Source organism: Hylobates moloch, unplaced genomic scaffold, assembly GCF_009828535.3.
Source record: "Hylobates moloch isolate HMO894 unplaced genomic scaffold, HMol_V3 SCAFFOLD_12, whole genome shotgun sequence".
Taxonomy (NCBI): domain Eukaryota; kingdom Metazoa; phylum Chordata; class Mammalia; order Primates; family Hylobatidae; genus Hylobates; species Hylobates moloch.
This window is the reverse complement of record NW_026652287.1, coordinates 31,615,560-31,639,844: the sequence shown is the minus strand read 5'-3', so window position 1 is coordinate 31,639,844 and position 24,285 is coordinate 31,615,560. Positions and strand designations below refer to the sequence as shown.

Here is a 24,285-nt window from a genome sequence, read left to right as displayed (position 1 = left end):
TCTTTTCCCTGGGAACTAATACTAATTTATATAAACTGAATTTTCTTTGCAGTTATAAGAATAGATTATTTACTCTCCAAGAAGTCTCAACTCTCCTCCAGGAGATTATGAAAATGATTTCTACTGTAATGTCTCTACAGTCTTCTTACCATATTATCCCAAATAATTCCCTTACTATTACCAAAAAATGGTTTAAATAAAGCCTCAGGGGTCTCTTAAATACGTTCTTGATTTAGCTAGTAATATAGCTATTTTGAGTAAGAAGAAAGTTGCTTATTTAGAATTTAGAATTTATTTAGAATTGAAATTTAACTAAATGTTCATAGTGGTTGAGTGCTTTTCTTATCATCATGAAGATTTTGTGCAATTATGCCTTAGAGTTTATTAAAATCAAATCAAATCACTATCTATTTCAGAGTCTATCACAATAGGAGGAAGATTAATTCTACCTCATGTACCTGCAGTTCTTCAGTATCTCAGCAAAACCACAATAAGCGCAGAAAAGGTGAAAAAGAAAAAGAATAGAGCACAAGTCAGTAAAGAGCTTGGCATTCTTTCAAAGTAAGTGATATACTGGTACTTAAAAGATAACATTACTCCTTGGTTTTAACTTTCTAAAAAATTATTATCTTGGCCAGGCATGGTGGCTCACGCCTGTAATCCCAGCACTTTGGGAGGCTGAGGTGGGTGGATCACCTGAGGTCAGGAGTTCACGACCAGCCTGACCAACATGGCAAAACCCTGTCTACTAAAAATACAAAAGTTAGCTGGGCATGGTGGTGGACACCTGTAATCCCAGCTACTCAGGAGGCTGAGGCAGGAGAATGGCTTGAACCCAGGAGGCAGAGTTTGCAGTGAGCCGAGATCGCACCACTGCACTCCAGCCTGGGCGACAGAGTGAGACTCCATCTCAAAAATAAAATAAAATAAAATAAAATTATTATCTTGTTTTTCAGATGTTGGAATCTGGCAATAAGAAGCTAAAAAGTTTTTTAGTATTTTTGAATGCTCTTTACTTTTAAGTTAATGCAGAATTCCCTTTCTCTGCTGGAATACTTACTAGAGACCATTCATAGCATCTGCCTTTATTTAATAAAATTAAAGGGGACAGATTTTTCAAAATCCTAAAGTAGACTAATAGATTTGTTTGTTTAGCCTTTGTGTATTTTGAGTTTTGTGGAATTGCAGTTTTTTACTCTTTAGTGTAATGATAAAAATAATTAAAAGAGCAGATTGTTCGATTTTTTGAGTCAAGAAGATCTCACAAGGGTTGTTAAAGAGTGTGTTTGGCAGTAGACCTAGGAGTCTATTGTGATTTCGGTAAAGGGAAAGGTTGATAAACCTGAGTGCAAGAAACAATTCTATCTTAATTTTAAATTGACCATTACAAGGCTTAGTTGTTGAAAATGTATTTTTTCTGTTACTTACAACAATATCAACAAAAAGTGTTATGTTCGAATCTTCTAGAAACTTCTTTGCAATGCATTTAAAAATACTATTGTATTTCTAAGTTATGCAGAATGGGAAATCATACTAATACACTCATTACATTTCATCCCAGGCTATGTAGTAGTAGAAAGATGATGAGAGGATATTAGGAACCAGAAAGACCAGAGTTTGAAAGACCTGCTGCACTTCTTCTAGCTGTGAGATGTCAGTTTCTCTGAGTCTCAGTTTTTTTCTGGGCAAAATCAGGTTGATGATTCCTATATTGCAGGGCTATCGTGGGTGTTAAATTGAAATACTGTACATAAACCCTTAAGTCATGGCACTTAAAAATGTTATTTCTTTTCAAAATAAAACAATTACTAATTACCAGACTGGAGTTCACTCTAACCCACCTATTCACCTGTTCACTCTAACCCACAAAATCAGATATTGCAAAAGAAATAGAATAGTGGCCATGAGCTTGATGTTGGAGAGGAGTAAGAGTGAGCACAGCTGAGTAACTGAGGTAAACTTTTTATACATACACACATACTTAAAAGCTAGCTGTGTATTGGAATGCTGAAACTGTGTCTTTTAGTCATTGTTTTTCTACAAAAAGTTTAACTTCTTAGAGAAATATCCTTGTATATGTTCCTTACGTACCCATTTTTTCCTTCTTTAGGATCAGCAAGTTTATGAAAGACAAAGAACAAAGTTCTGTACTCATTACGCTTCTCCTTCCGTTCCTCCACCGTGGCAATATTGCTGAGGTACAAACTCATAGGACGCTTACTTTGTCTTTAGAGTGGCACTTTATCACTAGGTTTACTTGTGGGCAGCCATTTTACTGGCTAGATTTTGTGATGCATTTGTCCCAAGGAACTTAAAATACTTTATATAGAAATAAAAAAATTAGAGGGAAAAGATTGGGACAGACACTAGGAATGGGGGCAGGCAAGAAAGCGGAGACATCGTCATCTACAACAACAAAGTACTAGCCCCTTTGTTTCCCTTGTTTAGCTTCTGATTCATTTCAGGGGTTTTTCTTTCTCTAATAAGCCTAGAACCCAAGAAGTGCATTTTGTAATCTTTTTTTTTTTTTTTTTCTGAGGCGGAGTTTCACTCTTGTCCTCCATGCTGGAGTGCAATGGCACAATCTCGGCTCACTGCAACATTCCACCTCCTGGGTTCAAGCAATTCTTCTGCCTCAGCCTCCCAAGTAGCTGGGACTACAGGTGCCTGCCACCACTCCCAGCTAATTTTTTTGTATTTTTAATAGGGATGGGGTTTCACCGTGTTGGCCAGGCTGGCCTGGAACTCCCGACCTCAGGTGATCCGCCCGCCCTGGCCTCCCAAAGTTCTGGGATTACAGGCATGAGCCACTGCGCCCGGCTGCATTATATAATCTTAATTATAGATCACAGTGGCAAAACAGAATAAAAATCAGACTTTTAATATTCAGACACAGCTAAATGTTTCTGATATGATTTTCAAACCCTAGTTCAATCTTAATTAGGAGTCCTCCAGTGGCTCAAGCTCATTTGTCAAACCTCAGTAGTGATACTAAACATTTCTCACCACATAGTTGTTCAATTTAGAAGACCACAGATCTGTAGACAACCAGAAGTGTATACAGTTGGCCCTCTGTATGCACATTTCCACATATGTGGATTCAACCAATCATAGATGAAAATATTTGGAGAAATAACAATATAATTATAAAAATGATAGAAATTTTAGGTGGCAGGGCACAGTGGATCATGCCTGTAACCCCTGCACTTTGGGAGGCCAAGGCGGGCAGATCACGAGGTCAGGAGTTCAAGACCAGCCTGGCCAACATAGTGAAACCCTGTTTCTACTAAAAATAAAAAAATTAGCCCGACATGGTGGCGTATGTCTGTACTCCCAGCTACTCAGGAGGCTGAGGCAGGAGAATCGCTTGAACCCAGGAGGTGGAGGTTGTGGTGAGCTGAGATCATGCCACTGCACTCCAGACTGGACAACAGAGTGAGACCCCATCTCAAAAAAATATATAAATAAAATAAAAATAAAAAATAAAAATAATACAAATTTTAAAAATGCAGTATAACAACTATTTACATAGCATTTACGTTGTATTGGGTATTATAAGTAATCTAGAGGTGACTTAAAATATACAGAAGGGTGTGTGTGGGTGATATGCAAATACCATACCATTTTATATAAGAGACTTAAACATCCTTGGAGTTTGGTATTTTTTGCGGCCCTGGAACCAGTCCCCCTTGGATACCAAGGGACGACTGTACTTCAGCAAGCTCATTTTCTTATATCTTTTTTGATTAGACAATAGAAGAAATTATGTTTCAAAACTACATATATTGCTTATTAGAATTAAAGGAAGAAACTGGTTCGCACATTCTTATGGGTTTTACATTAAATTAAAATGCTAAAAACTTTTAAAAGATAATAAAATAATTTTTCCAATTACTACTTTTACATCTCATTCACAATTTTTTTCTATGCTGTAATGTATTAAAGTATAAGTTGACCAGTTTATAACTTACTGAAATATGATTTCTCTGATTATTTCTTCTCAAGGATACAGAGGTTGATATTCTGGTGACAGTACAAAACTTGTTAAAGCGTTGTGTGGACCCTACAAGTTTCCTCAAGCCTATAGCAAAACTTTTCTCAGTTATTAAGAACAAATTGTCAAGAAAATTGCTTTGTACGGTTTTCGAGGTCTGTGCTATTCATTTTTACTCCAAATCACCCTTTTTAAAAAAATGTAATTATGACTTGTAAACCATATTAGGGGCTTTCTTCATGCCAGGGTGATGTTTTTATATGAATTTGAGTGGGGACAGGGAGCTGAGGGGAGGAGGGCAGAAAAGTTAAAGTTTTATTCACTGATAAATACGCTGTTTTCTTTCCTTTCAGACTCTTTCTGATTTTGAGAGTGGGTTAAGATATATTACTGATGTTGTCAAGGTAAGAAAGAAGGGTTTCTCTTTGGCTTCAAAAGTATTATCATTTCTGTTTACTTAAGATTTATATGCCTTCTTTTATATAACTTCAATGGCATTTCTTATAGCTCAACGCCTTTGATCAAAGACATCTTGATGATATCAACTTTGACGTTCGCTTTGAGACTTTCCAGACCATCACCTCTTATATTAAAGAAATGCAAATTGTGGATGTTAACTACCTAATTCCAGTTATGCATAATTGTTTCTATAATCTAGAGGTAGGTTATTATAGCAAAATTTATGAATTATTTTTTATTGTTTTGGTAATACAGCTGCCTAATACAGTGACCTAATCTTTAAATTTTTTTTGAGGGGGGACAAAGGTTTTTAGGATTAAATTTCTTTTAGATGAAGAATCTTTTGTCTGGCAAAACAGTTATTCTCATGATTTGAGAGGCAAATATTGTCAATAAAATAATACATATGAAAGCATTTTGAAAAAAATCAAGAAGTTATGTATTAGAATAGGGAAGTCCACAGAGATGAAGGCTGCAGAAAGGGAGGAATGGGGTGTGATTTCTAATGGGTATAGGGTTTCTTTTGGGAGTGATGAAAATGTTCTGGAATTAGTGGTGATGATCACACAATCTCCTGAATATACTAAAAACCACTGAATTGTAAATTTTTTTTTTGGAGACAGGATCTCGTTCTCTCACCCAGGCTGGAGTGCAGTGACACGATCTTGGTTCACTGCAGCCTCTGCCTCCAGGTTCAACCAATTCTCCCACCTCAGCCTCCCGAATAGTAGCCGGGATTACAGGGGTACGCCACCACACCCACCTAATTTTTGGATTTTATTAGAGACAGGGTTTCACCATGTTGGCCAGGCTAGTCTCGAACTTCTGACCTCAGGTGATCCGTCCATCTTGGCGTCCCAAAGTGCTGGGATTATAGGTGTGGGCCACTGCACCCAGCCAAATAGTAAATTTTTTAAAAGGGTGAATTTTATGGTGTGTCAATTATGTCAATTTTTAAACATGTAACTATACTAATTAAAATTATCCTTTTTTTATTGAAGTTATAAGAGAAATAAAAAGTGTTTGGATTATATTAAGTGCTATGTTGCTGAACTGAATTAAAATCCAAAAATGCAGCAAATGAAACCTTTGATTATTGTTAATCATGTAGTGGCATCAGTGATCTCTTTGTGGCATTTTATAGTTATTCATCTAATATGAAGGATTACATAAGATATGAAAAAATAATCTCCCTGTTTTATACTCATTCTTCATAATCATGCCAAAATTCAGCACAAAAAATTCTAAGTTGCTGCCTGGCTGGCTGAGTCAAGGATACCTTCTCTACACTCACTTTGACATTCTTCAAACCACAAACTCTGGAGCAGCCAATTCTGTCATTTTCAGTAATGATCTGATACTGAATATTGAAAACTGGCTTTAGTGAACCTTTTAGACTGCCTGCTTTGGGAAGTAAAACTAATTAACAAGGACATTTCATAGTGCTGCCTGAAATTAAATGACACTTCTTGGGAAGCGTGGTTTTTCAGCCATTTACAGTATTATATTTCTCACAGAACATTTGGTTCTCCCTTAGGTTTGAAATATTTGTGGAAACTTGCTTAGTAGGCATTTTTACAAGCACAGTGACAGAATTTTGTAGATGCTTGCACTGGGAAGTAATATTCCATATTGTAGTTATTACAGAGAATAATTTCTTTTTTTTTTTTCTCTCTTTTGCAGTTAGGAGATATGAGTTTAAGTGATAATGCCAGCATGTGCCTGATGAGTATCATCAAAAAGGTAGCTGCCTTGAATGTCACAGAGAAAGACTATAGAGAAATCATCCACCGTTCACTCCTGGAGAAATTGAGGAAAGGTCTGAAGAGCCAGACAGAGGTATATAACTTTGTGTTTTAGGCACCACTGTCTGAGGCTGTGTTTTGTTTTGTTTTCCCACGTTCGCTACTGTTGTATAGAAAAGTAGTCAGGCTTAGTGCATTTAATGAGAATACTTGGTTGAGTAAATAGTCACCAGACTTTTAATGGGAGTGGGTCTAGAAAAGAGAGCACTTTTTTTTTTTTTTTTTTTTTGAGATGGAGTCTCACTCTGTTGCCCAGGCTGGACTGCAGTGGTGTGATCTTGGCTCACTACAACCTCCGCCTCCTGGGTTCAAGTGACTCTCCTGCCTCAGCCTTCAGAGTAGCCAGGATTACAGGCACATGCCACCATGCCCAGCTAATTTTTGTATTTTCAGTAGAGACGGGGTTTCACCATGTTGGCCAGGCTGGTCTCAAACTCCTGACCTCAAGTGATCCACTTGCCTCGGCCTCCCAAAGTGCTAGGATTACAGGCATGAGCCACCATGCCTGGCCACCAGTCACTTTGGATTTTTTTTTTTTTTTGAGACAGGGGCTCACTTTGTTACCTAGGCTGGAATGCACCACCACACCTGGCTGATTTTTGTATTTTTTGTAGAGACAGGATTTCTTTTTTTTTTTTTGAGATGGAGTCTCCTCTGTCGCCCAGGCTGGAGTGCAGTGGCGCAGTCTCGGCTCACTGCAAGCTCCGACTCCCGGGTTCACACCATTCTCCTGCCTCAGCCTCTCCGAGTAGCTGGGACTACAGGCGCCCGCCACCACGCCCGGCTAATTTTTTTTGTATTTTTAATAGAGATGGGGTTTCACCGTGGTCTCGATCTCCTGACCTCGTGATCCGCCCGCCTCGGCCTCCCAAAGTGCTGGGATTACAAGCGTGAGCCACCACGCCCGGCTGTAGAGACAGGATTTCACCATGTTGTCCAGGGTGTCCTCAAACTCCTGGGCTCAAGCAATCCTGATTTTTTTTTTTTAACAGTGGAAATATTTTACTTTTTAAAATTTTATGTCTTTTTCTGTTTCCTCAGAAACAGATTCTTTTTAAAATAAAATTTTTTTCTCCACTTCATATTTACAGAGTATTCAGCAGGATTATACCACGATACTTTCCTGTTTAATTCAAACCTTTCCAAACCAACTGGAATTCAAAGACTTGGTACAACTTACTCATTACCATGACCCAGAAATGGACTTCTTTGAGAACATGAAGCACATTCAGGTAGAAGACAATTCTGCTTTTTCCTACCTACGGCATAAGCATACATATTTCAAACAGTTCTACCTCATTTGGAAAGACATGTTTTAACTTCCAAAAAGGTTTAAGCTTCTCTTTCCTTGGTCTTTATGATCATCATTGAAATTTGTATTAAGATGATCATTTCCTGGATTCTAATTTCTTTGGTGGTATCACAAACCACAGTTAATAATAGTGTCGCTTTTCTCTGCCTTTTCCTAAGAAGTGTAAATGCTTTGGGTCCATTGTTAAACAAATGCTGTGGATTGTATCTCTGAAAGCAAATCAAGGCACAGGTGTTTGCTCTTGTAACACATGGACTGTGTTTCACTTCCTTAATCTTTTTTTTTTTTTTGAGACGGAGTTTCGCTCTTGTTGCCCAGGCTGGAGTGCAATGGCACAATCTCAGCTCACTGTAACCTCCGCCTCCAGAGTTCAAGTGATTCTCCTGCCTCAGCCTCCCGAGTAGCTGGGATTACAGGCATGCACCACCATGTCCAGCTACTTTTGTATTTTTAGTAGAGACGGGGTTTTCTCCATGTTGGTCAGGCTGGTCTTGAACTCCCGACCTCAGGTGATCTGCCCATCTCGGCCTCCCAAAGTGCTGGAACTACAGGCATGAGCCACCGCGCCTGGCCACTCCTTTAATCTTTTCATGAAAAGAGAATACAATACTAAAATGGAGCTGGTTGTAGGTGAGATTATTCGGTAACTAATTCATATTTTATCTTACTCATAGATCCACAGAAGAGCAAGAGCCTTGAAGAAACTTGCAAAACAACTAATGGAAGGCAAAGTTGTTCTGTCTTCTAAATCTCTTCAGAATTACATCATGCCTTATGCCATGACTCCAGTTTTTGATGAGAAAATGCTCAAGGTAGGTCATTAGATCTAGAAACCAAGGACCCTCTTCCCATACCATGACACACTTTGCCAAAATATACATGGAGTTGGTGGTGTTTATGTTGATGTCATCACCATAATTAGAGGTTTAGAATAGTTCTAAAGCTCTTAGAACTGTGCCTGACACATAGTAAATGCTATATAAATGGTGGCTATTATTTGTGTTTTTGCTATTATTAGCTCACAAAGGCCCAGCACAAAATATTCTTCTTCCTAGAAATTATCCCATTATTAAAATTGCATACTTTTATTTTTGTGTCATAGGACTTAAATCTGGTTAACTCCCCTAGTCAGCAGTCATTATTTTCGCAAATGACTTACAAGAAATGAAATGAAATAGTAGGTTATCATTAACACCATACCAGGTACCAGGCACTATTTCAAGTGCTCCATTCTCACAACAACTCAACCCTCTGGAGTAGGGTAGGGACTATTCTTCAACTACTATTTTACAGGAGAGTAATCTGAGAAGAAGTGAGGTTATATAACTTTCTCAGAGACGCCCAGAGTCAGAACTGGTATTCCAACTTAGGGCTGTTTTAACCTTTATATTACACAGTGCCTAGAATGGTGCCTGGCACATAGTAAAGACTAGATAAGTAATTATTGATTAAAAAGATTAATGAGGTCAAGTGCAGTGGCTCACACCTGTAATCTCAGCACTTTAGGAGGCCGAGGCAGGTGGATCACTTGAGGTCAGGAGTTTGAGACCAGCCTGGCCAATGTGGCAAAAACCCGTCTGTACCAAAAATATAAAAATGAGCCAGGCATGGTGGTGCATGCCTGTAATCCCAGCTACTCAGGAGGCTGAGGCAGGAGGATCACTTGAACCCAGGAGACAGAGGCTGCAGTGAGCCGAGATCATGCCACTGCACTCCAGCCTGGGCGACAGAGCAAGACTATCTGAAAAAAAAAAAGATTAATGAAAGGTGGTATTAAATGATCATAGAAATTCAAATCTAACCGCAGTAATGTCAGGATTTGTGGCTTAAATTTATACTGTTGATTACATAGCCTTATACAATAATAGATGTTCTCTGTTTCAGGATATTCAAAATGTTTAAAAGAATTATCTAAGTAGTTAAAAGATAGCTCCGTTATATTCTAGTTTAAAAGCTAGTAAGCACAACCTAACTGTTTGATGCCATTGAAATATGAATGGTGTGTAGACAGGAAAAAAATGAAGTATTCTTAGCTTTGTTTGATGTTCACACAGTATCTCCTTTTTTTGAGATGGAGTCTCACTCTGTCACCTAGGCTGGAGTGCAGTAGCACTATCTCAGCTCACTGCCACCTCAACCTCCCAAGTTCCAGTGATTCTCCTGCCTCAGCCTCCTGAGTAGCTGGGATTACAGGCACACGCCACCACGCCCAGCTAATTTTTGTATTTTTAGTGAAGATGGGGTTTCGCCATATTCTCCAGGCAGGTCTCTAACTCCTGACCTTAGGTGATCTGCCCACCTCGGCCTCCCAAGGTGCTGGGATTACAGGCGTGAGGCACCATGCCTGGCTGGTATATCCTTTTCTAGCCTTATATTTTTAACCTAATTATGACTTTACATTTAAAGTTGGTTTCTTATTGGTAGCTTTTAACTGGGTCTTGTTTTTTATCCAGTCCAACAACCTTTTAACTGGTATTTAGACCATTCACATTTAATATGATTATTTATAAGGTTGTGTTTAGATCTGAGTCTTGTTATTTTCCATTTGACCCCATTTTTTTCTTTTTTTCTCTTTATCTTTTTTCTATTGGATTAATTGCACTTTTTGGGATTTTATTTTATCACCATTGGCTTATTAGTTATTGAGGGATTTTTGCCATAGGTTTTTGCCTCTCCATTCATTTTAAACCACATAGTACATTGTTGTCGTTTTTACTTTAAGTAGTCAATTATCTTTTAAGGAGCTCTTTGAAAATAAAGAAAAGGTCTTTTATATTTGCTTACATATTTATAGTTTCTGGTGCTCTTTGTTTCTTTGTGGAGATCCAGATATTGATCTGGTATCATTTTTCTTCTTTAAATTATATTTTTAAAATTTCTTATTTATTTGTTGTGGCAGGAAACAAAGGAGGATTTTGTTGTTGTTGTTGTTTTTTGTGTGTGTATGTGAGTTTTTGGTTTTTTTTTTTTTTTTTTGGAGAGACAGGGTCTCCTTTGTTGCTCAGGCTGGTCTTAAACATCTGGCCTCAAGCAATCCTCCCACCCCAGCCTCCAAAGTACTGAGATTACAGGCATGAGCCACTGTGCCTGGACTTCATTTTATTTCTGACAAGAGGACTTCCCTTAATTTTTAGTACAGGTCTACTAGTGATTGATTCTTGCAGCTTTTGTTTGTCTTTTCTTGTCTTTGTTTTTGCAAGGTAATGTTGCTGGGTATAGAATTCTAGATTGACAGGTTTATTGTTTTTTGTGTTTTTGTTTTTTCCTTCCAGTACTTTAAAGATGGTGCTCAACTGTATTCTGGCTTGTATTATTTCCAATGAGAAGTTATTCTTAACTTTGTTCCCCCAAATGTAATGTGTTTGGGGTTTTTTTGTTTTTGTTTTGTTTTGTTTTTTGTTTGTTGTTGTTGTTGTATGGCCTGGCCCTTGTAGACAGTTTATAGATTTTTTTCATAGTTTTTTATTAACTGCTTTTAAAAATGTATCTCTTTACCTTTGGTTTTAAGCCATTTGATTATGAGTACCTTAGTGTCATTTCTTTTATGATTCTTGTGCTTGGGGTTCATTGACCTTCTTGAATATGTAGATATGTAGTTTGCATCAAACTTGAAATTTTTCTTTTTTTTTTTTTTTTTTTTTGAGACAGAATCTCACTCTGTCACCCAGGCTGGAGTGAGAATGTCACTCTGTCACCCAGGCTGCAATGGCACAATCTCTGCTTACTGCAACCTCTGCCTCCCAGGTTCAAGTGATTCTCCTACCTCAGCCTCTCTGGTAACTGGGACTATAGGCATATGCCATGACTCTTGGCTAATTTTATTATATTTTTGGTAGAGACAGGGTTTCATTATGTTTTCCAGGCTGGTCTCGAACTCCTGACCTCAAGTGATCCACCCACCATGGCCTCCCAAAGTGTTGGGATTACAGGGTTGAGCTACTCTTCCCAGCCAAACTTGGGAATTTTCAAATATTATTTCTTTAAATATTTTTGGGTCCCCTTCTTGCCTTTGGAGACTCCATTGTACATTATTAGGTCACTTGAGGTTGTCCCATAACTCAGAGGCTTTTATATTGTTTTGCTTTGTTTTTTTCATCTTTTTTTGTTCTGGGTTTCCTTTTGTTTCATTTTTCTGCTGCTCTGTCTTCAGGTTCACTAATCTTTGCTTCTGCATTGTCTAATCTGCTGTAAATCCCATCCAGTATATCTTATCTCTCAGAATTGTCTTTTTTATCTCTAGAAGTTCAATTTCATCTTTTTAAAATATCTTTCATGTCTCCTTAACATGCTCATATTTTCCTCTCACTTCTTTTATTTTTCTAAATATTAATGTTTTAACCACTTATAACCATATGAGAATTTTATAAATTATTGCCAAGGCTGCTAGAAAACTTGCACAGTGTCTCGCTCTGTCTCCCAGGCTGGAGTGCAGCGGTATGATCATAGCTCACTGCAGCTTCAAACTCCTGGACTCAAACGATCCTCCTACCTCTGCCTCCCAAGTACCTGGGACTCCAGGTGTACACCACTGCACCTGGCTAATTTTTAATTTATTTTTTTTAGAGATGGGGTTCTCGCTTTGTTGCCCAGGCTAGTCTCAAGTGATCCTCCCACATTGGCCTCCCGAGTAGCTGGGACTACAGGCGAGCACCACCATGCCCAGCTGTAATTTCTTATTAGGTGCCAGACATTATGAATTTTACCTTACTGGGTGTTGGGTACATTTGGATATCTTTAAGTATTCCTGAGAATTATTCTCAGATGCACTTAGGTTACCTGTGAATAGTCTAATTCTTTAGAGTCTTGCTTTCAAGGTCTCTTAGGGCAGAAGCAGCTTTTAGTTTATGACTAATACGGCCCTGGTACTGAGACACTACCATTCTAAGTACCTAAGTACCCAATGCCCTGTGTAGCATAGGGCATTTCACTCTGGCTGATAGGACCATGAACTAGCCTCAACCGTATATGGTCTTTGATGATTGTTTTGCCTGTTCCCTTCTGTGGTTCTTTTCCTGTGTCTTCTTTACTCATGGTTACTGCTCAGTACTCAGCCGAAGACTCCAGGGGCTTGCTCTTGCACCTTCCCTCTGTGCAGCTCTCCTCTCTGGTGCTGTGCCCCGTGGACTCTAGCTACCGTAGCCTCAACCCTGTCTCCTAACTCAGGAAGACCACTGGGCTCTTTCTGGGTTTTTCTTCCTGTGCTGCAACTTAACAGTTCTCTCCACACAGTAAATTGGGGTAATTATAAGCCTCACTTTATTTATTTCTTTTCTCTCAGAGATCACTGGCCTGCAGTGGTTAATATCCAAGGTTTGGAAACTGTTGTTTCATGTATTTTTTTTTTTCCGAGACACAGTCTCACTCTGTCACCTAGGCTGGGGTGCAGTGGCACAATCTTGGCTCACTGCAACCTCCGCCTCCCAGAATCAAGTGATTCTCCTGCCACAGCCTCCTGAGTAGCTGGGATTACAGGTGCACACCACCACGCCCAGCTAATTTTTGTATTTTTAGTAGAGACGGGGTTTCACCACGTTGGTTAGGCTAGTCTTGAACTCCTGACCTTGTGATCCACCCGCCTCGGCCTCCCAAAGTGCTGGGATTACAGGCGTGTGCCACTGTGCCTGGTCCATTTCATGTATTTTGCCTGCTTTTCTAGTTTAAGGTCTAAAGGTAAATCCATTCTCTGTTTTTCATCATGGCCTGAAAGAGAGGTCTCTGAGGCAGTGTACTTTTTGTTTGTTTGTTTGTTTGTTTGTTTTGATAAAAGTTGCAGGGTACATGTGAAGGATGTGCAGGTTTGTTACATAGGTAAACATATGCCATGGTGGTTTGCTGTACCTACTAACCCATCACCTGGGTATTAAGCCCTGCATACATTAGCTGTTTTTCCTGATGATCTCCCTCCCCTTGATCCCCACCACCCACAGTGTACTTTTGAGGGCTAAGTAGCACAATATATAGTTTTTGTCATTTGTCAGTTTTTCTACATTGAATTTATTTCATTCGCTTTCTGTAGTCTTAAACCCATCAGGGAGGTCTGAGTGGAAAAGAGTCCAAAATATGTTAATAGCCTTTAAAGAATGATGTAATTCCTTTAAATTGATGGCATGTTTTCCTAGGGTTAGAGGGAAAAAATTAGTATAGTTTGGACATTCTTTCTCTTCCGTAATTACCGAGAACCTACTAAGTTTTTCCAATATACTGAGTTAGCCTTGCATTTTATTAGCAAATACTTGTTCTACATTGATGCTCTTGATTTATTTTACAGCATGAAAATATAACCATTGCTGCTACAGAGGTTATTGGAGCTATTTGCAAACATCTCTCTTGGTCAGCGTATATATATTACTTGAAACATTTCATTCATGTCTTACAAACGGGACAGATCAATCAAAAACTGGGTGTCAGGTGTGGTCAAACTTCTTATTTTTGTTTTGTTTTTTAAATGTAATTTTAAAAATATTTTCTGAAGTAGTCTTTCTGTAATCTCAATTTACTTTTATCTTGTATTAATAATGTTATGCTAATACTTGTTAAAATTAAAAATACTAATAAAAATAATTTTAATGTTTATTAGTGTTTAAATTTCCTCTCCTTTTTAGTCCAATGATATTAATAATCAAATGAACATTTCTGTGTACTTTTTTTTTAACAGTTTGCTAGTAATAGTGTTAGAAGCATTCCACTTTGACCACAAAACTCTTGAAAAACAAATGGGAAAAATTGAGAATGAAGAAAGTAAGTTTCTTAAACTTCCTTAAGTGAGATTTTCATCTTATTCTTGGATAGTTTATGATAATGAATTAAAGATGGTGACATTCAACTTATTCCCTTTGTCTGCTCTTACTAGCAATGGACAGTTAATGAGCCTGGAGGGAGGCTAAAATAAATGGTTTAAGCATTCCTGGAAAACTTTATTTAACAAAGGAGAAGGCTAGTCTAAATTGTATTAGTGAAAAAATGTGAGCTGTAGATTATTATATAGAAATCCAATTTTATCACCTTCTTGTGTGAAAAGAGCATTACACAATGAATGGAAAGAAAGTGTAAGACAATAATTAATTAAAAATTAAAGCAGCAATTGGTGAAAAATAAACTGGATACAATAGAAAAGATCAACAAAGCTAAAAATAAATATTTGAAAAGATTATACATTGGGCCAGGGACAGTGGCTCACAACTGTAATCCCAGTGACCTGGAAGGCTAAGGCAGAAGGATCAGTGGAGCCCAGGAGCTGGCTGCAGTGAGCTATGATCATGATAGCACCACTGCCTTCTAGCTTGGGTGGCAGAGTGAGACCCTATGTCTAAAAAAAATAAAAAATAAAAATAAATTTTTTAAAGATTATAAATTGGCAAATGCCTGACAAGATTGATCTGTAAAAATAGAAGACGTAATAAACATTACTAGGAATTAGAAAGGGTCACAATTAAGTGAAAAGATATCTTCGTATTTATAAATTTGAATACTTGGCTGAGATGTACAAATTCTTAGAAAAATATAATACAAAAACTGACTTTAGAAGAAAATAGAAAATCCAGATAGATTTCTAACCATTAAAGGAATTGAATGCACAGTTAGGCTGGGGCACGGTGGCTCACACCTGTAGTCCCAGCACTTTGGGAGGCTAGGCAGGTGGATCACTTGAGGCCAGGAGTTCGAGACCAGCCTGGTCAACATAGCGAAACCCTGTCTCTACTAAATGTACAAAAAATTAGCTGGACGTGGTGGTGCACACTTGTAATCTCAACTACTCAGGAGGCTAAGGCACGAGAATTGCTTGAACCCAGGAGGCAGAGGTTGCAGTAAGCTGAGATCTTGCTACTGCGCTCCAGCCTGGGTGACAGAGCAAGACCCTTGTCTCAAAAAAAAAAAAAAGAAAGAAAGAAAAAGAAATTGAATCTGCAGTTAGTCATCTGATGAAAACACCAGGCACAGATTGTTTTATAGCTAAGTTTTACCAAACATTCAAGGGGTAGATCATTTTAGCCTATACCAGCTATTTCAGATGATTGGAAAAGAGGAATCCCCACTAACTTGTAAAATTGTTGTAATCACATACCAGAAACTGACAAAGACTATGGGCAGTTGGCTGTCATTAAGATTTTCATGCTCATGAATGGAGGTGCTTCATTTGGTTAAGACGTTCCTGACCCCCAAGCCTCCCAGTGTGTTCCCTAATTACCCTGTACTTGCATTTCTGTGTTCTTTTATAAGTGGCAGTTTATTTGTCACTCTCATTAAACTCTAAACTGTGAGAAAGCAAAATCCATAGGCCTCTTATTTACTGCTCTTTCCTCAGCACTTACCTTGCCTGCCCACAGTTGCTGATTGGATATTTTTTATCGGAAGTTGAATGTTGATGGGAAAAACTGCTTACCACAACTGTGTGGTTTCCTTATTTGATTTAAAGGTGACTTCTGTTGTTTATTAAACATAGATGCAATTGAAGCAATTGAGTTACCAGAGCCTGAGGCCATGGAATTAGAACACGTGGATGAGGAAGAGAAGGAAAATACATGCAAGAGTTTGTCAGACAGTGGACAACTGGGAACCCCTGATCCAGCTGACTCTGGAGGGACATCAGCTAAAGAATCCGAGTGTATCACAAAGCCTGTCTCTTTCCTTCCTCAAAACAAGGAAGAATTAGAGAGAACAATTAAAAATATCCAAGGAACCATAACCGGGGATATTCTCCCTAGGCTACATAAATGCCTTGCATCTACGGTAATAACTTTATTTGGGGTCCAGCAGGTCTGTGTGAATTCTGGTGTTGGTGGGGCCCTGTCACACTGAGGTTCTTGTGATTATTGATTGATTTCAGCTTTTAGATTTCCTTTTATCTCAACACTTCACAATTCACCCCTCTACTCTTATCTCTTCAACTTCAGGCTTATCCTGCTGCAACTAAGCAGTAACGCTCCTTCTTTATGATTTTGATAGGGTAGATAAATGCTTTTCCATCTCCAAAGTAGTTATTAAGAGACTCCCGTGTCCCAAAAAGGTTATTGAAAGTTAGAATATGTTTCCATTTTCTACTTTTTGGTCAGTTCTGCACTATTCAAAATTCATCTTTCCTAGTTAACGGGGATAACATTTAGCAGTGCATTCTCATGAAGCCAGAGCCTTTCCTTCCTTCTCGGGGTGAAACATGGGTTGGCCAACTATGGCTCAGGGACTAAATCTAGCCTGTGGCCTGTTTTTGTATGGTTTTATTGGAACACAATTACCCATTTGTTTATGTAGTGTTTAGTACTGCCTTTTCATCACAACAGCAGACTTGAGTAACTTCAACAGAGCCCATAAAGCCAAAAATACTATATGGCCTTGTTCAGAAAGTTTGCTAACTCCTGGTATAAAATATTGATTTATATTTTGTATATTTGTAAGTATTTATTTATATTTTGTATATTTATAATACAAATTTATATATTGGTAAATAAACTTTTATTTGAGGCCCTGTATTTATTATATACTAACAGTGTCACTCACACAGTTGACAGTCCCCACCGACACACGTTTTATATGAGTTTCCTATACTTGACAGCAGTCTTAACCCACATTGGTGAAAATCTGGCTTTATTTTTTTCTCATGGCTTCTTCGAAAAGTAGAACATTCTTACACCTGTTATTTTTATAATTTTTAGAGGGTTATCCTCAAATTAGAGATTTGGTTTGTTTTTAAATAAACTTAGAAATGGGCTTAAGATCTATAGAAAGAGCTGTTTTTCTTTTCTTTCTTTTCTTTTTGAGATGGAGTTTCGCTCTTGTTGCCCAGGCTGGAGTGCAGTGGCACAATCTCGGCTCGCCACAACCTCCGCCTCCCAGGTTCAAGCGATTCTCCTGCCTCAGCCTCCCAAGTAGCTGGGATTACAGGCATGCACCACCACGTCCGGCTAATTTAATATTTTTAGTAGAGATGGGGTTTCTCCAGGTTGGTCAGTGTGGTCTCAAACTCCCGACCTCAGGTGATCCACCCACCTCGTCTTCCCAAAGTGCTGGGATTACAGGCATGAGCCACCGCACCCAGCCTTTTCTTTTTTTTTTATGATCATCCATCCTTCTAGAAAAACTTGTCTTTCAAATACAAGGTTGCAGTGTTGGTAGATCACTGACCCATTTATTTTCATTTTAGCTTAACCTAAATTTTTCTTACAGACTAAAAGGGAAGAAGAACACAAGCTTATCAAGTCAAAGGTTGTGAATGATGAGGAAGTGGTTCGAGTTCCATTAGCTTTTGCCATGGTTAAATTAATGCAGTCCCTTCCACAAGAAGTTATGGAAGCTAATCTCCCAAGGTATGTTTTGTAACAAATTAGAAGTTTAGTGAAACTCAAAAATTGGTTATTTTCTTCCTTACTTTTGAATCTCTTTTGTCAGGAAGAGGAAAAAGTACTGTCATAACTTGCTGTGGTTTAGAATCTTAACAGGGAAATTTGAGTTACGAGTAATTAAGAGACAAAAGGATATGTATATGTTTAATTGCTTCTGTTTATTTGATTAGTCATTTTTCAACTTCTCATTTTCTAGTATTTTGCTGAAAGTGTGTGCCCTACTCAAGAACAGAGCCCAGGAAATCAGAGACGTTGCACGCAGCACTCTTGCGAAAATAATAGAGGATCTTGGTGTGCACTTCCTCCAATATGTTTTAAAAGAATTACAGACTACTCTTGTCCGTGGATACCAGGTAAATTGCATCTTGTGCTTTATATTCAAGTTGTATTGGAGTTAAAATATTTGCAGCTTGAACACTGCAAGTTATGGAACTTCAGGCCTGTCTTTAATAAATTTGATCCACTGAGACACTGAGCAGTAATATTCAAAAGTTTCCAATTAGTATTAAGGAAATCTGTTGTTTAAATAGTTCCTATATCTGATTTTTAAAAGATCCTTATAGGCCTGGGTTACATGACCTCTTTTTCTCTCAAATTACTTCATATCAAGTTTTATATTCTCTGAGTTCTTAATATAATTCTTTTTCGATGTGTATTGACTGTATTATCACTGGTGTGAACAATAAAGAACATACACATTTGTTTAAGAGTTGGAATATAAAATGTAAATTATAAAATATGGGGCTGGGTGTGGTGGCTTATGCCCGTATGCCCAGCACTTTAGGAGGCCAAGGTGGGAGGATCACTTTAGGCCAGGAGTTCAAGACCAGCTTGGTTAACAGAGTGAGACCTCTTCCCTACAAAAACTAATAATAAAAATAGCCAAGCTTGGTGGCACACGTCTGTGGTCCCAGCTACTCAGGAGGCTGAGGTGGGAGGATTGCTTGAGCCTGGAAGGTCAAGGCTGCAGTGAGCTGTGATCGTGCCACAGAACTCCAGCCTGGGCTACAGAGTGAAACCCTGTCTCAAAAAATAAAATAAGAGCACCAAGTGGAATATACAGCACTCCAAGTAGTTATGTGGTATCTAGCCCCTCGCTGCTCCAAGCATGGCACCCGGGCAGACAGTATCAGCAGCATCTGGGGGGTTGTGAGAAATGCAGGATTTAAAGGTCCTACACCTGACCTACAGAAACTGCATTTTCATATCATCTCTGGGTGATTTAAAGTTTGAGGAACGCTGCAGCGTCTTTTCAAGTAAGCAGCCATGTTATTTGTTGAGGTGGGGATGAAGAATGATGCTCAAAGAAAACAATTTTGGTACCGTCTACATGATTAAGACTCCTGGTAGTTAGCTTTACTTTGTACATCCTAGTTTGTTGATGGGTAAGGTTCCTAGTCTACAGACTGTAAGTCTACCATACTAAGAAATTTCATGTTCATTTTGACTATCTTTCTTTGTATAGATTTTTAGTAGTTGCTCTGTGCTCTGTCGATTACCATATATTTCAATAGTCTACTGAGAATCAGCATTTTACCAATTCAAGTGGAATGCAGAAACCATATCACCCTGTATGTCCCTTTGCCCTTCACCCTTTGTATTATAGCTCCTTATATATTAACATCTCTGTATATTAAAAACTTCATTAGGCAATGTTATAATTTTTGCTTATAATTGTCAAACAAGTTTTAAGCACTCGAGGAGAGTAGTCTGTTCTACCTAGATATTTACTATTTCTGCAGTTCTTCCTTCATTTCTGAATTTCCACACTTCTTTCTAATATCATTTTGCCGTAGTCTAGAAGGTGTCCTTTAGCAATGCGGTGGAGCAGGCACGGTGGGAACAGATTCTCTTAGTTTTCTTTCTTCTATGAATGTCTTCCTTTTACCTTCATTCCTGAAACATGTTGTTGCTGGATATATAATTTCGCTTTAACAGTTCTTTCTTTTTAGCTGTTTAGTTCTTTCCTTTAAAAATATTGTTCTACTTCCTTCCAGCCTTTCTTTTCTTTTCTTTTTTTTTCCACATCAGGCAGATAATGCCCAACTGTTTTAACAAGGTTGAGGGAGACGCATCTCACACATAAACACAGAAACCCAATCATCACACTTATAAATTATGAAGCATCCCTTCCTACCTTTCTGATGAGTTATTCAATTTGTTGTCCCCCTCTTACTAATGTGCTGTTTTTCTTGGGCTGCTTTAAAGACTTTATCGTTATTTTTCAGCAGTTTGATCATGATGTGTCTAAGTGTAGATTTCTTTGGTTTACTCTGTTTGGCATTTTCTGAGCTTCTGACCAAATTTGAAGACTATTCAGCCAGTATTTCTTTGATTTTTGTTTTGTTTTGTTTTGTTTCTGGAGACAGAGTCCTGCTCTGTCGCTCAGGCTGGAGTGCACTGGTGCGATCTTGGCTTACTGCAACCTCCACTTCTCGGGTTCAAGCAGTTCTCATGCCTCAGCCTCCCAGGTAGCTAGGATTACAGGCATAAGCCACCACGCCCAGCTAATTTTTTGTATTTTTAGTAGAGATGGGGTTTCACCATGTTATCCAGGCTGGTCTCAAATTCCTGGCCTCAAGAGATCTGCCTGCCTTGGCCTCCCAAAATGCTGGGATTACAGGCGTGAGCAACTGCACCCAGCCCCAGTATTTTTTAAAATAAATTTTCTGCAGTGCACTCTTTCTCCTCTCCTGGGACTCCAGTGAAATGAATGTTTATTTTTCTCCCACTGGTTCCTGAGGCTGTGTGTGTGTGTGTGTGTGTGTGTGTGTGTGTGTGTGTGTGTGTGTATTGCTCTTCCTCCACTCTGTTTAGGTTGGATAATTTCTTTCAGTCTATCTGCAGGTTCACTGACTCTTCCCTCTTTCATATCTTTCTGCAATTGAGCTCATCCAATGAGTTTCTTATTTCAGTTTTTGGGTTTTTCAGTTCTAAAATTTTCACTTATTTTTTCTTTAGATCTTCTATTTCTTTGCTGACACTTAATTTTTGCGTTTGCTTCAGTCTTTCAGCTAGAAAACTGGGACTTTATTTTTCCCACTCTGCCATGTGCCTCCTGCAGCTGTGCCCATGTCAGGGGCCAAGCCATGGCAGAAAGAGAAAAGCAACTAGACTAGGCCAACCCTCTCAGAACTGTAGTTCCAATGAACGGAGAGGAAGCTTCCCCTCCCAGAGTTGTAGCTCCCACCCGTCCCCGTTTCAAGGCCACTGTCACCACCACAGCACTGAGAGATGTGGTATATTGGGAACTGGACATACGAGGAGGAATACATCTCTGTTCTTGAGGATTCATGTGCACATTTTTAAGGAACACCTGAGGTATTTAAATGAGTAGCCCTTTTTTTCTCCAACCATCTGTTCTTCAAGTCTATCCCATTATTTGTTAAAATAACTAAATTAGAGTTGAGAGAACAACTGATTTCAGCTTTAGTATTAATCATGTAGACTGTACCAAAATTATTATCTTCGAGCATCACTCGTCATCCTCACTTCCACCAAAAGGATTTTTTACAGTTATAGGAAAGTTGGGCACAGTAGTGTGTACCTTTAGTGCCAGCAACTCAGGTGGCCGAAGTGGGAGGTGAACACCTTGACCCCAAGGTGTTCAAAACCAGCATGACAACATAGCAAGACCCTGTCTCAAAATATATGTATTAATTTCACAGCAAACATTTCAAATACAGGTGCTTTTTGACTTTTATGATGAGACAGTGTCCCAATAAATCCATCATAAAGTTGGAAAGTCATAGATCAAAACATTGTAAGTCAGGAACCGTCTATATATAAAAGTACTTAAAGATCACAAGTAGGGGCCGAATGCTGTGGCTCACACCTGTAATCCCAGCACTTTGGAAAGCTGAGGCGGGCAGTTCACTTGAGGTCAGGAGTTCAAGACCAGCCTGGCCAACATGCTGAAACCCTGTCTCTACTAAAAAATATCTATATATAAAAATTGGCATGGTGGCACATGCCTGTAATCCCAGCTACTCGGGATTTCTTGAACCCAGGAGGCAGAGGTTGCAGTGAGCTGAGATCGCACCACTGCACTCCAGCCTGGGTGACAGAGCAAGACTCTGCCTCCAAAAAACTAAAAGATCACAAGTAGGTACATAAGAAACTATGCCTTTAAGTCCCAATCTATGTTTTGACAACTAAATGTGTTTCCTTAGCCTATGACCATTATCTGATATTTACCTTGATAATTTCACAGCACTAGAAGCAGCATAAAGAATTCAAAAAGCTTGAGAGGCAGGATAACCTGTTGTGGAGCCTGGGACTCTGGTTTCTAATCTTCACTCCACCAGTTCCTACCCATGACCTCTTTGTGCCTCAGCTTCCTCATCTAAAAACTGCTGATAATGTAGTACCTTACTCCATAGATTGGATGAGTGAGGCTTAAATGATTTAATACATGTAAGGTATTAATACAGTACTTACCCTGTAGTAAGCTCTCAGAAAACATCAGCTTGATTGCTGTTGGGTGCAAAAACTTGTTTCCTTCATAATATTTTATTTACAAGCTTTGATTACATTCAACATGGGCAAGCTCCTTAATTCACAGGTTGGTCTTTTTTTAAAGTTCAAGACTCTTGGCCGGGCACGGTGGCTCACACCAGTAATTGCAGCACTTTGGGAGGCCGAGGCAGGCGAATCACCTGTGGTCAGGAGTTCGAGATCAGCCTGTCCAACATGATGAAACCCCATCTTTACTAAAAATACAAAAATATTAGCCAGGCATGGTGCCGGGTGACTGTAATCCTAGCTACTCGGGAGGCTGAGACAGAAGAATCTCTTGAACTCGGGAGACAGAGGTTGCAGTGAGTCAACATCGCACCATTGCACTCCAGCCTGGGCTACAAGAGCAACACTGTCTCAAAAATAAATAAGTAAATAAATAAATAAAAATAAAGTTCAAGACTCTTGTGCCTTTCTTTATAAATCACTGCCCTGGTTTAGTCACAACATTAGATCCTAAGAATGGTAGTGTGTTTCTGAACACCTTTGGTACAAAATGATCATTTGGTTACAAGATTTTAGATAGTGAAATAACTATGTGTCATTTGTTGAAGCTTCTCCTGGCAATAAAAAACATATAAATTCTGAGTGTTCTCTTTACAGTGCTTCCTAGATCTTATGTTTTCCTAGTGTGACATTGTTAATATTCATATAGTTACGGTGTATCTCATGTTAGGTCCATGTGCTGACTTTCACTGTTCACATGTTGCTGCAAGGCCTCACCAATAAGCTGCAAGTCGGGGATTTGGACTCCTGTTTAGATATAATGATTGAGGTAAGACTTACAGAAATGAATTCTAATTTTTTTTTAAGTGGGCCAACGACACAAAAAAATCAATTCACAAAATAAGAAATGATAATAGCCCATAAAAATGAAAATAATGTAACTCATCATCTTTTAGATTAGCAGAGGTTTAAAAAGCTAAGACTAAAGCGAGATGGGCACTCTGTCACTGCAAGGAGGTCATAAATTGGTATGATCTTTCTGGAAAGTAAGTTGCCATTTTGTATCAAGAGGTTTTGAAATGAGAAAAGATTTTCAGTCACATCTAAGAATCTATTTTTAAGAAATAAGTTATGTTCACAGGAGCTTTATTTATAATACAGTGGGAAATTAATAATAACTTTTAAAATTGGGCCGGGCACTGTGGCTCGTGCCTATAATCCCAGCACTTTGGGAGACTGAGGTGGGCAGATCAGTTGAGTCCAGGAGTTCGAAACCAGCCTGGCCAACATGGTGAAACTCCGTCTCTAACAAAAATACAAAAACTAGCCAGGCATGGTGGTGCGCACCTGTAATCCCAGCTGCCCAGGAGGCTGAAGCAGGAGAATCGCCTGAACCTGGGCTGTGGAGGTTGCAGTGAGCACAGACCGCGCCACTGCACTTCAGCCTGGGCGACAGAGTGAGACTCTGTCTCAAAAAAACAAAACAAAACAAAATTGGATAGTGTACTAATTTGGAGGCTACCATTGTGAAGAGAATAAATTTGCCACATAACCTTTTGTTCATTTGTTTTAAAATGTGGACACTAACATTTTGAATCTCAATTTAAATATTTACATTAGGCCAGGCACAGTGGCTCACGCCTGTAATCCCAGCACTTTGGGAGGCTGAGGTGGGTGGATCACTTGAGACCAGGAGTTTGAGACCAGTCTGGGCTATGTGGTGAAACCCCATCTCTGCTAAAAATACAAAAATTAGTCCGGTGGGGTGGCACATGCCTGTAATCCCAGCTACTTGGGAGGCTGAGACACAAGAATTGCTTGAACCCAGGAGCTGGAGGTTGCAGTGAGCTGAGATCACGCCACTGCACTCCAGGCTGGGTGCCAGAGTGGGACTCCGTCTCAAAAAATAAGATAATT

At 38.9% G+C, this 24,285-nt stretch overlaps 1 protein-coding gene and 1 non-coding gene across 2 annotated transcripts in view; one reads left to right on the top strand and one right to left on the bottom strand.

Annotated features, from left to right (window-relative positions):
* Nucleotides 1-24,285, top strand: part of UTP20 (UTP20 small subunit processome component) — a 110,231-nt gene that overhangs the window by 62,605 nt on the left and 23,341 nt on the right. Inside the window, exons 28-41 of the mRNA XM_032171552.2 lie at nt 417-561; nt 2,111-2,198; nt 4,006-4,149; nt 4,348-4,398; nt 4,502-4,654; nt 6,137-6,292; nt 7,350-7,490; nt 8,245-8,382; nt 13,839-13,978; nt 14,226-14,308; nt 16,011-16,297; nt 17,729-17,868; nt 18,101-18,257; nt 23,099-23,197. Coding sequence (XP_032027443.1) covers nt 417-561; nt 2,111-2,198; nt 4,006-4,149; nt 4,348-4,398; nt 4,502-4,654; nt 6,137-6,292; nt 7,350-7,490; nt 8,245-8,382; nt 13,839-13,978; nt 14,226-14,308; nt 16,011-16,297; nt 17,729-17,868; nt 18,101-18,257; nt 23,099-23,197 — 1,922 coding nt within the window. The remainder of the gene's footprint in view (nt 1-416; nt 562-2,110; nt 2,199-4,005; nt 4,150-4,347; nt 4,399-4,501; nt 4,655-6,136; nt 6,293-7,349; nt 7,491-8,244; nt 8,383-13,838; nt 13,979-14,225; nt 14,309-16,010; nt 16,298-17,728; nt 17,869-18,100; nt 18,258-23,098; nt 23,198-24,285) is intronic.
* On the bottom strand, nt 19,930-20,031 carry LOC116479821 (small nucleolar RNA U13). Its single transcript, XR_004251124.1, has one exon. It is a non-coding gene; the product is annotated as a small nucleolar RNA U13 (small nucleolar RNA).